The sequence below is a fragment of the Prionailurus bengalensis genome, chromosome E1 (genome assembly GCF_016509475.1).
Source record: "Prionailurus bengalensis isolate Pbe53 chromosome E1, Fcat_Pben_1.1_paternal_pri, whole genome shotgun sequence".
Classification (NCBI taxonomy): Eukaryota; Metazoa; Chordata; class Mammalia; order Carnivora; family Felidae; genus Prionailurus; species Prionailurus bengalensis.
The window spans coordinates 39871454-39886971 of record NC_057347.1 but is presented as its reverse complement, the minus strand read 5'-3'; the positions used below and the strand labels follow the sequence as shown (position 1 = coordinate 39886971).

The window sequence follows — 15518 nt, the reverse complement described above, 5'->3', positions numbered from 1 at the left end:
TGAAGAAAAAGTGGCACATTATACATCAGCTCATATAGCCTTGGTGTGGAAATGATGTGTGATATGTGTCACTTCTATTCATATGTTATTAGCCAAAACAAGTCACTTGGCCATGCCTAACTCCAAAGGGGATAGAGAAGTGCATTCCTGCAATGTTTCTGAAAGAGAGAGAGAGAGAGACAGAAATATTTGGTGATAGCACTAATGATTGCCACACTTGGTTTCCTCAGAATATCATCTGTGGGACTTTGTGGAGGTAGGATAGTGGTGTGTTCTTCCAGACAGGATTTGAATTTGTTCCTGCCAGTACACTGGGGCACTACCAGTCAGAAGCCTCTTTCAATTCATGGCCAGAAGTTTTTTTTGAATGATTCAGTTGTGATTGGTTACTTTCCTTACAGTGCCGTGGTGATGGGAGGTGACTAGGCTGAATTTATGTCTGGGTCACCAAGAGGTGCGGCCCTTGAGGGTCCCAGTTTATGGAAGGGAGCCTCTACCTTGGTTGGGTCCTAGACTTTATTTTCTGTTTCTATCTCCCAGAAAGGTCATGAAAACTACAATTCAAGTTTGTCAAATTCAGCAAATACTCTCAGAAGAGAAGTAATGTCAGCTCAGTGATGCTGTTAAGAAGATCAAGGGGTGCCTGAGCGGCTCAGTCTGACTTTGCTCCTGTCATGTTCTCTCAGTTTATGAGTTTGAGCTCTGCATTGGGCTCTGTGCTGACAGCTCAGAGCCTGGAGCCTGCTTCGGATTCTGTGTCTCCCTCTCTCTCTGCCCTACCCCGCTTGCACTCTGTCTCTCTCTCTCTCTCTGTCTGTCTCTCTCAAAAATAAATAAACATAAAAAAATAAGACAAACAATTAGAAAATAATACAGCATATTCAGTTGTTTTCATAATGCAGGTTAGTCCAAATAACCTAGCCTGCCATACCATCTGAAACAGAACCTCTGGAGGTATCCTGCCCCATACAGAAGTCACAATATGTGGCTATTTCAACATAAAGATATTAACATGAAATAAAATTTAAAAATTAGTTTCACCTTAGCCACATTTCAAGTGCTTAATAGTCATATGTGTCTAGTCGACTCCATATTGGACAGAGCAATTACAGAACATTTTTATTATCACAGAAAGTTCTATTGGACAGTGATACTTGCAGACCTGAGATTGAGTGAAGCAGTGATTGATAACAATGAAAGATGGGTAAGGAATGGCAGCAGAGACCCCACTCTCTTATAGTGGACACCTCTCAATGTACTGCATTACAGGGGATCATCTCACATTCATTTATGATTTTAGTTTTTCATTTATTTAACAAATATTTATTGAGTGCCCACCTTACAGCACCCACTGGGGGTAAACTGGTGAATAAAACAGCTATGACCTCTGTGGTTGTGAAACATACAATCATAGAAGATATTCTATTTCAAGGCTTACTACCTTAAGACAAAGAAGCCGTTTTCTGTGGTTCCATCCAGAAAGCCTGACATAAAGGGCAATAGGCTCCAGAAGCAGACACATCTGGGTTTGAATCCAAGCTCTGCATCTTCTAGTTAGAGTAATTGATCTTCATGAGCCTTAATTTCCTCATATACAAAATAAGGATCATAACACTTATTGTATGTAGTTATCTTGAACATTAACCACATAAACACATATAAAGTACCTAGTGCAGTGCCTGGGCACAAAAGGAGGGGCTGATAATGTGCCCCCTTGGCCAAGAGGTGGTTAATTCTACACATGATTTAAAACCAATGCCATGCAAATATAATAAGCTTCTCAGAAGTCAAGTTTTTGTTGAGCTTCTTCTGGTGAAACCGGAATCAGAGCTTGTCTTGTGATTGTCTCAAAAAGAAACACCAGAAACTGCATGTGTAATATCACCCAATGCACACAAGAGGCCGCCAAAACAGACACCACACCAAAGTTTTTCACGACTGCTGTTATGTTCCCATCCTGTTTTTTCTTGGACACCAAGCATTCATTTAATAGGCACTCAAGTACCCCAATTAGGAAAACCACATCGTTATTGTAAAGTAGTATCTGCCACACACCAAAATAAATTCCTGATGGATAACAGCAGTAAGTGTAAAAAATGCAACTATAAAAACTAAAAAAAAAAAAAGAAAGAAAGAAAGAAAGAAAAGAAAAAAAATAGTTGTCTTGTCTTCACAGACACACTGTCTTCACAGTGGTGAAGAAGTTTCAAAGCACAAAAGGAGCAGGAAGGAAAATACAGGTAGATGTGCCTATATAAAAAGAAAATTAAATGCATAAAAAATCCATAGACACAATTAAAAGATGATACCCTGAGACAATTTTGTAGGAAGTGTGAGAAAGGAAAGTTAATGCACTTAGCATAAAATGTGTAACTTGAACATATAATTCCCCAAAGAAGAAAAAGAGATCTTAACAAATGCACTAAGAATGAAGTCACTACAAATAAATACTACAATGAGATTCCATGACCTGACTACCAATTACAACAAATCTCTTGACAAAGAGATTTTAGAGTAATACAAATTGGGGTACTTGGGTGGCTCAGTCGATTAAGGGTCCAACTCTTGATTCAGCTCAGGCCAAAACTGAGCTTGTGTTTTCTCAGTCTCTCAATCTTTCTGCCCTCCTCCCCCAAATAAAATAAAACTTAAAAAAAACTTAAAAATTGGTATTGGTGAAGGCATCTGTGAAGTGGGTGAAAATGGGAATGATTTTTTTGGAGGATGATTTTTCAATATTTATTTATAGCCTTAAAATAATTAACATGCTGAAGATTCAGTAATTATATTTCTAGGGATTTACTTTAGGGAGATAATAAGAAAGTTGCATAAAGACTCACATCAAAGAAGCTCAGTTCCGTGTTTTGCTTTGGAAAATTGGAAACAGATATCCAGCAATATGGAAACATAATTTCTCAGACTTTCATACTATTTAATAATCAACACCTTTATGAACATTTTCTCAGGTGAAGGACAATATTTGGTGTATAAATCAAATTTTTTTAGAATGTTTTTTTTCGTGTGTTTTGGTTTTTTTTTTTTTTAATTTTTTTTTCAACGTTTATTTATTTTTGGGACAGAGAGAGACAGAGCATGAACGGGGGAGGGGCAGAGAGAGAGGGAGACACAGAATCGGAAACAGGCTCCAGGCTCTGAGCCATCAGCCCAGAGCCCGACGCGGGGCTTGAACTCACGGACCACGAGATCGTGACCTGGCTGAAGTCAGACGCTTAACCGACTGCACCACCCAGGCGCCCCTCGTGTGTTTTGTTTTTAAAAATTTACATCCAAGTTACTTAGCATATAGTGCAACAATGATTTCAGGAGTAGATTCCTTAATGCCTCTTATCCATTTAACCCATGCCCCCTCCACAACCCCTACAGTAACCCTCTGTTTGTTCTCCATATTTAAGATTCTCTTATGTTTTTCCCCCTCCCTGTTTTTATATTATTTTTGCTTCCCTTCCCTTGTGTTCATCTGTTCTGTGTCTTAAAGTCCTCATATGAAGAAGTCACATGATATTTGTCTTTCTCTGACTGACTACTTTCGCTTAACATAATACCCTCCAGTTCCATCCATGTAGTTGCAAATGGCAAGATTTCATTCTTTTTGCTTGCCAAGTAATACTCCATTGTGTGTGTGTGTGTGTGTGTGTGTGTGTGTGTGTGTGTGTGTACACCACATCTTCTTTATCCATTCATCCATTGATGGACATTTGGGCTCTTTCCTTACTTTGGCTATTGTTGATAGTGCTGCTATAAACATTGGGTTGCATGTGTCCCTTCAAAACAGCACACCCGTATCCCTTGGATAAATACCTAGTAGTGCAATTGTGGGGTTGTAGGGTAGTTCTATTTTTAATTTTTTGAGGAACCTCCATACTGTTTTCCAGAGTGGCTGCACCAGCTTGCATTCCCACCAATAATGCAAAAGAGATCCTCTTTCTCTGCATCCTCGTCAACATCTGTCATTGCCTGAGTTGTTAATGTTAGCCATTCTGACAGGTGTAAGGTGGTATCTCATGGTAGTTTTGATTTGTATTTCCCTGATGATGAGTGATGTTGAGCATTTTTTCACGTGTTGGTTGGCCAACTGGATGTCTTCTTTGGAGAAGTGTCTATCCATGTCTGTTGTCCATTTCTTCACTGGATTATTTGTTTTTTGGGTGTTGAGTTTGATAAGCTCTTTATAGATTTTGGATACTAACCCTTTATCTGATATGTCATTTGCAAATATCTTCTCCCATTCCATCAGTTGCTTTTTAGTTTTGCCTATTGTTTCCTTCGCTGTGCAGAAGCTTTTTATTTTGATGAGGTCCCAGCAGTTCTTTTTTTTTTTTTAATTTTTTTTCAACGTTTATTTATTTTTGGGACAGAGAGAGACAGAGCATGAACGGGGGAGGGGCAGAGAGAGAGGGAGTCACAGAATCGGAAACAGGCTCCAGGCTCCGAGCCATCAGCCCAGAGCCCGATGCGGGGCTCGAACTCATGGACCGCGAGATCGTGACCTGGCTGAAGTCGGACACTTAACCGACTGCGCCACCCAGGCGCCCCAAGTTCATTTTTGCTTTTGTTTCCCTTGCCTCCAGAGATGTGTTGAGTAAGAAGTCGCTGTAGCCAAGATCAAAGAGGTATTTGCCTGCTTTCTCCTCGAGGATTTTGATGGCTTCTTGTCTTACATTTAGGTCTTTCATCCATTTTGAGTTTATTTTTGTGTACGATATAAGAAAGTGGTCCAGGTTCATTTTTCTGCATGTTGCTATCCAGTTTTCCCAGCACCACTTGCTAAAGAGACTGTCTTTATTCCTTCCTTCTTTGTGAAAGATTAGTTGGCCATACATTTGTGGGTCCATTTCTGGGTTCTCTATTCTGTTCCATTGATCTGAGTGTCTGTTTTTGTGCCAGTACCATACTGTCTTGATGATTACAGCTTTGTAATACAGCTTGAAGTCAGTGTACAAATCAGTTTTTACAGTATGATTTCAATTTTGTAAAAACAGGTGTCAGCATGAAACACTAGAGTATCCATTGGTCTTACCTTTATTCTGGAGTTTCTTTCACTCTTTTTTTTCACTCTTTTCTCATGACTTGGGCATCAGTGGGGTGTTTCTATAATCACTGCCCCCAGGGTAGGGTTATTACTATAGAAATGTGGAGTAAATGAGCCAAGTCAACGCTCTGTGTATGCAATTCAAAGTAGACTTCTGTGCTGGAGGATAGTGGGTGGTCAGAGAGGGCCTTGTGGCCTCCTGGATGGAGGGTGGAAGGATGTAGAATTTGGGGAGAACAGGGAGGAAAATATCTCAGCTGTGCCATCAGAAGAAGGATGGTGGCCGAGAATAAGAGAGAACCATGTACTTTTCAGTGGATGCCCACTGTGCATCCTTTAACGCTACGATACTCTCTTTAACGCTACGATACTCTCTTTAATGCTATGATACTCTCTTTAATGCTACAATACTGTCCAAGCCCCACAAAACTCAGATGCCATTTCCAGATGAAGGATGGGGAGACAGAAATTTTGAATGATTTGTGAGTTTGTACAAAACTGACTCTTCTTCCCCCTCAGTTGGAATGAAGGTTGAAAATAGTTTAAGCAGTCTAACAGAAAGGTAGTTATGTATTCTTAACATACCTTGGAACATGGATTTAGAAATTTGTACCTGATATATATATGCTTATACATAAATATGTGTCTGTATAGCTACCTGTATTCATATCAATATTTATATGGAAGTCTTTAGAGAAAGTGCTAAAAAGGGAAACTAGAATATTAGCAGATTATCTTTGTTGTGTGGTTATGGATGATTTTTATTTTCTTGCTTTAATTTTTTGTATTTTCCAGAAAGTCCACAATAAGCAGGTATGAAATTCATAATGCAAACATTATTGTTTTTATTATTATTTAACTATAGCATCAAAGGCTAATGACAATCTGGAAAAAATATTTATAAATCATCATACAGACCAAGCTTTTGTTTTCTGTTTCACAAAGCAGCCCTATCAATCAATCAAAACACTTAAGCATATGAAGTGTTGCTTAATTTCTTTCATGATAATAGAAAAGCAAGTTACTACAATTGCCAGATCCTATCTTTCTTCTATCAGATTGGCAAGATCATGAACTTTGATTACACGTTGTGTAGGTCCTCTCACACACTGATGGGTGTGTAAGTTGTAAAACCTTTATGAAGAGTGATTTGGCAATAGCCATCAAAATTACAAATGAAAAAACTCAAGGATCCAGCAATTTCTCTTCCAAGAGTTTATGGGAGGGCTATAGCAAGATATGTGTAAGTACACAGTTACATAATAGCAAAATATTTAAAATTAAAGTTTATAATGCAAGATATTGGAAATATTAGAAACAAATGTCTTTCAATAGAGAATTGGTTAAATAAATGATCAGTACAATAGAACACTATGAAGAATGTTTTTATGTACTGAAATGGAATGAGCTCTAAGATATCTTGTTAAGAGGGGAAAAAAAAGAGTTAAAACCAGAGTGTATACTATGCTACTATTACACCTGCTATCATGTATAACGAACAAAAACGTATCTATATCTATCCATCTGTTTTTCTTGTATATAAATAATACAATAGCTAATGTTTATCAAACAATATGTAGCCAATACACTGCTCTAAGAGCTTTATATAACTCAGTTAATCTTCAAAACAGCCTATGAGATTGGCACTATAACTATCATAATTTCCATTTTATAGATGAGGAAATTCAGGTGCGGAGGGGTTAAGTGAGGCTGGGAGCAGAGGGGAGGGCAGGTGAGAGGCGAGAGAACTGACTGGTGGACACAGAAAGAGGACACTGCCTGCCCTTTGGTGTCCTTCTCGTGTGACTGCATTGCCTATTATTAAAAAGAACGAGGGGCGCCTGGGTGGCTCAGTCGGTTGAGCGTCCGACTTCAGCTCGGGTCATGATCTCACAGTCCGTGAGTTCGAGCCCCGCATTGGGCTCTGTGCTGACAGCTCAGAGCCTGGAGCCTGCTTCTGTTTCTGTGTCTCCCTCTCTCTCTGCCCCTCCCCTACTCGTGCTCTGTCTCTCTCTGCCTCAAAAGTAAATAAAAACATTAAAAAAATTTAAAAAAAGAACGAAAAGGACGTGTCTGTCTTGGACCTCACTATATTACACTTACCCAGAGGTGTCCATCTGTGGATGTGCAGTGCTGGAAGGAACACTGGACCAAGAAACAGAACATCTGGGCTGCCTCACTCCATCATTAATGTGTCCTCTCCTGGGCCTTTGTATCAGCTTCTGTAGAAAAGAAGTGCTTCAGGGTGATGGTCATGGTGACATTAAATTATGTCAGTGCTTCCTAATCTATTTGAGAATTTGAGTCATCTGGGAAGCTTTAAAATATATAGCTTCTCAAGCTCCCATGAGCACATACTCTGATTTAACAGGACTGGGGTCCAGGTTGGAGGTCTGCATTTTTCAAAAGCCTCCGCCCTAGGCAATTCTGACATAAAATCACGTTTAGAAACCCTGGACCACATGATGTCTCCCTCCCAGTTCTAAATGTCCACATCCTGTGAAGTACTGAGCATCCTATCAGATCCAAGCAACCCATTATCTGATTCCACCCTTCTCAGTACATCTAGTTGGTGTTGGAGGCTGCCTTACCTCCATGCCCACCTAAAAAGAAAAGGCAAATTAAAATGAGGGGCTGTGTCTCTTGATCCAGATCTCCACACCCACTGCCACCTTCATCCCCACCTCCCACTCAGTCCCCTTCTCTGGGTGCTGCCTTCCAAACGTCGAGCCTGTAGTCTCCAGGGTTGCCATCACCATTCCAAGGTACCAAACCCAACCCGGAGATAGGAATTTCGACCCATCGTGGAATTTACATGCGCACCTGAATCCTCTGTCTTCCCAAAGGCATTTTATGCCCTGCGATGGTATTCTGGGTGTCTTGTATGCTAATCCCGCCCACCGCCAGGTGGTCTATGAAGTTGGAGCTCTTAAAAGAAGTGCACAACATTCCCATTTTAGTGAGATGTTTTGGACATTCCACGATCTTCCGTCCTTCTTCTTCCCTTCCTTCCCCTCCCCCGTCCCATCTCCTTCCATCAAGGAAAGGGTTCTGATCACTGCTCTTCCAGCCCACTTAGAGAGGAGGCTGAGTGTTCAGTTCACCTGGAGGCCCGGGGAGAACGTGGCTCCCACCTCTTGCAGTTTTATGATGAGTCTCTTTCCATCGCACAAGGCAGTTATTAATCATGACTGATGCTCACTGACCAAGCCCAAACAAATGTGTGGCACACTCCACATACCACACACAGTCACAAATGTTTGCTTTGCTCACATGGGCCCGCACGAGGATACCATTTCCTCCTGGGAGGAGCCACAGGACCGGACCTCGAGAGCAGCCACTCTGCCTGCAGCAGGAGGCGCAGGGCCCCCGGCTTTTGCCCGTCTGGTTTTCCGGGACGAGCACCCACGATGAAACGGGGTTGGCTGCCAGCTTGCCACCCGAGGAGATGTGGAAGGGGAGGACCCATTCCAGAGACAGAGGCCGCGGCTCCCTCTGACCTGGGCTAATGACGGCTGGCCCGTGTTTGGCCATGATGACAGGTCTTTTCGAAGATGGCATTTTTACCCTCTGGACAAATAGCAGTTGGCCCGAGTGGGGCTTTTTTATGAGTTGAGGTACTCAGGGCTGGAAAATAAACAGGCAGCTAATGAGACGTTCTTATGGAAACTGGCATAAATAATAACAAAGGAAACATCCTGTCCCCTGTGCCAACACCCTCCGGTGAGGGGCTATAAAAGCTGCTGGCCGCTGGCCACCGTCAGACGTGGGGAACTCCGGCCGCGCTCCTGACCTGCCACCTGACCAGCCGGGACCATGGGGTGCTGCCCGGGGGACTGCTTCACCTGCTGCCCTCAAGATCAAGACTGCTGTGAAGTGTGCTGCTGCCAGCCCGCCTGCTGCGGCTGCTGCGGGTCCTGCTGCGGCTGCTGCGGGTCCTGCTGCGGCTGCGGGGGCTCGGGCTGCGGGAGCTCGGGCTGCGGAGGTTGCGGGAGCGGCTGCTGCGGGAGCGATTGCTGTGGCAGCGGCTGCGGCTCGGGCTGCGGGGGCTGCGGGTCCAGCTGCTGCGGGTCCAGCTGCTGCGGCTCGTCCGGGTGCTGCGGCCCCGTCTGCTGCCAGCCCACGCCCGTTTGCGAGACGAAGTGAAGCCCCCTGTCTTCTCCGCGGAGGTGGCCCAAGCAAAGCCTGCACCTGCTGCAGGTGGGGACCCCTCGTCTCCGGGACCTTCCCCGCATCCAAGACAGCATCCTGCCTCCGTGTTATTGGTAGACGAGGGCTTGTTCTCCAGCGCCTGCCCTGGTGTTTCAAGGCCCCGAGCACAAGAGCCATATGCTGGTGAGAGACGGAAACTGGTTCCCATCCAAAGTGATCCCGAAGCTCACAGGGTGAATCCCCATGGCTTTATTTTCATGGACTCACATGTCTTGTCACTATAAGGCATCCTCTGACTCAAGGTGGCTTTGGGACTGACCCTTCTCCTCAGCTTTCTGCTGCTTTTTGGTGCAAAGATTTCTTTGTTAACTTCTTAATAAATTCGAGCTTGCTGGCGTAACCAAATTAGTTCTCCCGCCTCTTCCTTGGCTCCCTCTTGGGCACCGGGCCAGGAAAATTTACTCTGGCATCCACAGTCAGGGTTTTGAAATGTGGTTTGTGGACCACTTGCATCAGAATCACCTGGGGACTAGTTAAAATGGAGATTCTGGAGCTCCCCCGCCTTCTCCCCCACCCCCAGACAGGCAGAGTCAGAATCCCCAGGGGAGTGGCCTGCCGATCCGTGTTTTTAACAAGAACCCTAGGTGTAAAATAAAATTTCCATGTGCTGCATGAGATTTCACTTGGGGGGGTGGGGGGCTTTTAAAAATACAGATTCTTAGGCTTCACCATTAGAGAACTTGTCCATTAGCTCTAGGGAGGCAGCCCCAGCCAGGACTTGCATTTTTAAAATGCAGTAAATGGGTAAATGCTGAGGTTGGCCAGGGTTTACTCTTGAGCAAGGGGCATGGCTTCCTTCAGCATTATGGCTCTCCTAGAATGGTTCTGCAGGAAGGCTTCAGGTTTGGTCAGAACTTTCTTGCAAAGTCAGGGGAAGAGGCTTTGGTGAAACAAGCTTGATTCAGAACGGAAGAGAGTCCTGTGGCAAAACTTCGTGAACACGGTGCCTATGGATGTTCTGGGAACTCCAGTTCTTTCTTCTAGCCAAAATGCTTCGGCCAAGTCTGCCTCTTCTGGGTTAGGTTTTCCTGTCCTGAGACCAACTGTACTTCTTCTGCTTGAGTCCCAGGGATGCAAGGGGTGAATGTACATCTGCCAGGTGGGGCCTGAGCCAGGTGTGTGTGTGGGTCCAGTCGGAAGGTTAAAATTTAAAAAATAGTTGATTCAACTTTTTGCTGAACATGATCTTTTTTTTTTTAATTTTTTTTTATTTTTTGGGACAGAGAAAGAGAGAGCATGAACGGGGGAGGGGCAGAGAGAGAGGGAGACACAGAATTGGAAACAGGCTCCAGGCTCTGAGCCATCAGCCCAGAGCCCGACGCGGGGCTCGAACTCACAGACCGCGAGATCGTGACCTGGCTGAAGTCGGATGCTTAACCGACTGTGCCACCCAGGCGCCCCAAACATGATCTTTTTAAAAAAAATTTTATATTTTATTTTATATTTTAGAGAGAGAGAGCGCGTGCGTGCAAGTAGGGGAGGTGCAGAGAGACGGAGACAGGATCTGAAGCAGGCTCCAGGCTCTGAGCTGTCAGCACAGAGCCCGATGCAGGGCTCGAACTCACGAGCAGTGAGATCATGGACCTGAGCCGAAGTCAGCCGCCCAACCGACTGAACCACCCAGGCGCCCTTCTTGCTGAATGTGATCTTAAGCTACATGTGGAATAAAGCTAATTCTGCTCTTGCTTGGAAGAACAATATTTATTTTTATTCCTGCAAATCAGTGTTTCATTCAACAAACAAGAAAAAATATTTTTTTAAATTCAAGTTAGTTAACATACAATGTAGTCTTGGGTTCAGGAGTGGAACCCAGTGACTCATCTCTTACATATAACACCCAGTGCTCATCCCAAAAAATACCCTCCTTAATGCCCATCACTCATTGAACCCATCCCCCACCCACCTTCCCTCCAGCAGCCCCCAGTTTGTTCTCTGTATTTAAGATACATGCCATTAAGTATGGCAATGATCTCTAAAAATACGAAAAAATGCAGAAAAATCTGAAGAAGCAATAATAGCCACCTGGATTCTCAACTTCAGCATTTATCATTGACATATATGTTTCCAGACTCCTTTTAAGCATATTTACAAATAAAACTGGGATGTTATTTTTACTTTTTTTACCTTAATTTTTTTTATAAGCCAACTTTTTAAAGGTATAATTTATATATAATAAAGTGCACCTAATTATAGTATACAGTTTGATGAGATTTGCCAATCGTATATACTCAAGTAACCACCACCGCACTCACGGTATAGAACTTTCTATCATCCCTCAAATTCCCCAGTGCCTCATTTGCGGGAAATCCTCCCCACCCCTGACCCAAGACTCAGGCAACCATCAACCTTTTGGCACTACTAGAATCTCCTATAAATGAAATCATGCAGTGTGAACTCTTCCACTTAGAATAACATTATTTATATTTATCCTTGTTGCAGATATCGAAGTTCATTCCTATTTGTTAAATAGTATTGCATTGTATGAACAAAGGACATGAAAAAAATATTCATCTACTGATGGGAATTTGGCTTGTCTCCAGTTTTGGGCTATTATGAATAAAGCTGCTATGAACATTCATGTATAAATTTTCTTGTGGACATATGTTTTCATTTATTTTAGATAAATACCTAGGTGTTGGATCGCTGGATAAATAGTGTGGCAATGTTTAACCTCATGAAAAAGCTACCCAACTGTTTTGTGACTGTTTTGCCACCAGCCATGTCTGAGATTTCCAGTTGCGGCATGTCCTTGGTAACGCTTGATATGGTACATCTTTTTTATTTTTAGCCATTCTAGCAGCTATAGAGTGGTAGCTCATTGTGTTTTCATTTTTTTGTTTGTTTCATTTAAAAGTCCAACAATACTACTAGTGTCTTACTTGGGAGACACTTCAAACTTTGAGTCTGCCCTGGTTCAGTTTCAGACATACTATGTAGGTCATTCTTTGCTCTGGTTGGAATTGGCCTCCTAAGAACTAACTCTTTAACTCCCAGGACAAAACCACAGCCAGAGCATGAGTGTGCCAACAGTACAAAATTGCCAAGAGGCCAGTAGGTCTGCATTGAGCAGTTGTGATTCAGAGCATCTGATTCTTCTATTGCTTATGATATGGCTTCCCGGATGGGTGAGAGCAGGGTAGTGATTTCTTTGAATTACTGACAAATCGCTGCTTTCTTAGCTGCCTGCAGAGGTCCTCATTCATTTATCAATAAATATTAATTGTAAACTGCCTATGTATCAAACATTGTTCTGGGTGCTGGATATATATCAGTGAATACACAAAATCCTGGCCCTTTGGTACTTATATAACATCAAGGGAGATGAAAGCTATAAGAATAAAGTAGAGGGGCACCTGGGTGGCTCAGTCAGTTGAGTTCTGACTTGGCTCAGATCATGATGTCATGGTTTGTGAGTTCAAGCCCTGCATCAGGCTCTCTGCTCTCAGCACAGAGTCAGCTTTGGATCCTCTGTCCCCCTGTCTGACCCTCCCCTCTCCTCGCTCATGCATGCTGTCTCTTTTTCTCTCTCTGAAAAATAAACTTTAAAAAAAGAACAAAGTAGAAATGTGTAGATTGTTTTTTTTTTTAATTTTTTTTTTCAACGTTTATTTATTTTTGGGACAGAGAGAGACAGAGCATGAACGGGGGAGGGGCAGAGAGAGAGGGAGACACAGAATCGGAAACAGACTCCAGGCTCTGAGCCATCAGCCCAGAGCCCGACGCGGGGCTCGAACTCACGGACCGCGAGATCGTGACCTGGCTGAAGTCGGACGCTTAACCGACTGCGCCACCCAGGCGTCCCATGTAGATTGTTAAAAGATCTGCTAATTCCACTTAGCAGGGAAGGATTCTTGGGGAGGCCATTATGGCATAACAGGTGATGCCACATTAAGTTTCTCACCTGAGAGAGTTTATGAGGGACTTGTGGGAGGAAGGCCATCTCCATGTGAATTGCATTGCTGGCTCAGCTGAGGAAGACGAAATGCATAGAGACAAACTGGAAAGGTGGAGATCAGGATCTTGGGGGCTCCTTCTCTGCCTTACCCACTGCAAGACTGTTGTCCAAAAAGTCTTCTTTTCCAATTGCCTGAGAGCTACATCTCAAGGATGACACTTCTTGTTCCTAATATTCCACTTTCAACCACTAGATTCTATAGATTCTACCTCCATAAAACCTCTCATATTGCTCCAGTCCCATGGCACTTCCCAGTTCAGGTTGTCACCAGGAAACTTTTGAGTAACTGCTCCAGAACGCTGATGGTCTCCTGGGCTCCAGACTTGCCATCCTTCTCCAATACCTTTGCCATAGCCAGAGATGCCTTTCCAAAGAGCAAACTTGGTCAAGTTGTTCCCTTGTTTAAAATACCCCCATGTCAGTATAAAATCCAACTACTTGTCGTGGTCCACAAGGGCTTTCATGGTAGAGTGTTAGTAACCCTTTTAGTACCATTGTTGTTCCTTCCTGTCCCCTGAACCTTCCATCCTGGCTGTGGAACAATTTACTGCTCCCCAAATGTATCATGCTTTTGATGAGCCTTGTCTAATTTCCCAAAAATCTTGTGGGTGTTTTTCCCGGGTGCCCCCATAGGACCAGTGCAGCCATCTGTCATAGCACTTGTACGTATACTGTACCATAATTGCTATGGATGGATCTGTTTCTCTCCTAAACTCGGACTCCTTGAGGCAGGAATTGCAACTCATTCTTTTTGTAGCCCTCTCACAGAGCCTGATGATGGCTGAATTGAATGGATGAATAAAAGAGAAATTGAGTGAATAATTGCATAAATTAATGAATGAAGGGAGAGATGATGAATGGATGGCATGATGGTTCAGCTTTTCTAAAGGAGAGTCTGGATTTTGCATTGATGTTGAAAATGGGTTGTGGAGCTGGGCCTTTACTGAAACAAGGATGCCAGGTCTTGGTGTTTAGAAACCTAGGATTCTTGGGGTGCTTGGTGGCTTAGTCAGTTAAGCATATGACTCTTGATTTTGGCTCAGGTCATGATCTCACGGTTCATGAGATCGAGCCCTACTTGGGATTCTTTTTCTCTCCCTTTCTCTCTGCCCCTCCCCTGCTTGTTCTCTCTCTCTCTCAAAATACATAAATAAACATTAAAAAAAGAAACCTAGGGTTTGTTTCTCATCTTATGTCTGTCTCAGGTAGTAGCATTGACACACTTTGAGAAAACATCTGTATTCTTTGCTTTTGTTCACAATGTCTTTGCAAAAGATCTCTGGCCTTTCCTCTTTATCCTTTGGGTTTTGGAAGTGTCTTTCTTTTAGGAGCTATTAAATCACCAAAAGCAAGAGAGATTCTGGAGGGCCACTGAGTGCTTGAGGTATAAGTGGGTGGGGGGAAAACAGGGAGGAGAAGCATAGAGGCAAGATCAACTACTTTCTGGGGACAAGTAGACCCAGTGGTCCGGGACAGAACCGTTCATAGAACAGGACGGAGGGCAGCACAGTTGGCTGAGCCTATGACATGCAGCTTTGACAGTCTTTTGAGAAAGGTCAGACCAAACAGAATGGTGGGGAGGAAGGAGAGCATCCCTAGATTAGGGGGCAAGCTGAGTGGGATCTTTAACAAGTGACTTAAGCTTTCCAATTTCAACCACCTTTCCTTTTCTTTACCTATAATGGGAAGAGACAAGTTCTTATCTTGGGGGATTGCTGATGGTTTTAAATAAGACCATTTCTGCAAAGCATAGTCATTTAAAATCCAGTCCAGACATCCCTTCTCCCACAGAGCTCACCACTGCTCTCCTCTACTAACCCCTGTATGTCTATTGTTGACCTTACCATGGCACTGCAATGAGTTTGCCTGCATGCTTGTCTGCCCACCAGAGAATGAGATATGTAGGAAGGAGTGAGTAGGTCCTATTCATGTGGACATCCCTAATGGCTCTGCCTCTCCCCATGGCTTGGTACAGAGGACTAGAAGATGGATAAATTATAAGTTCCTCTCTTCTTCCCCTGTTCCTGCCACTCAGAAACACAGATCATTCGGTTTGAAGGCCACGATGCTTATGCCAAGATGATCTGTTGCGCCGAAGATTCCAAATTTAGCAAGTCAATAAACAAACAGCTTCTTTATGGGTAGATAAACAACTTCCAGATCAACAAACCTTGGCATAATAAGATGTTCCACTGAAAACCGGCCCAAACAGCAATGAGGAAAAGACGCAGGGTCTCCAAACAGCACATGCCAGTGAGTTGGTATAAAAGTGAGGGCTTGGGAGAGCTGTCCCATTCAGGC

At 43.4% G+C, this 15518-nt stretch overlaps 1 protein-coding gene across 1 annotated transcript; it reads left to right on the top strand.

Annotated features, from left to right (window-relative positions):
- The first annotated feature begins 7035 nt into the window (after nt 1-7035).
- Nucleotides 7036-9607, top strand: LOC122484750 (keratin-associated protein 17-1). Its single transcript, XM_043582691.1, has one exon. The coding sequence runs from the start codon at nt 8867-8869 to the stop codon at nt 9194-9196; it is 330 nt and encodes a 109-aa protein (XP_043438626.1). The 5' UTR covers nt 7036-8866; the 3' UTR covers nt 9197-9607.
- Nucleotides 9608-15518: the final 5911 nt, after the last annotated feature.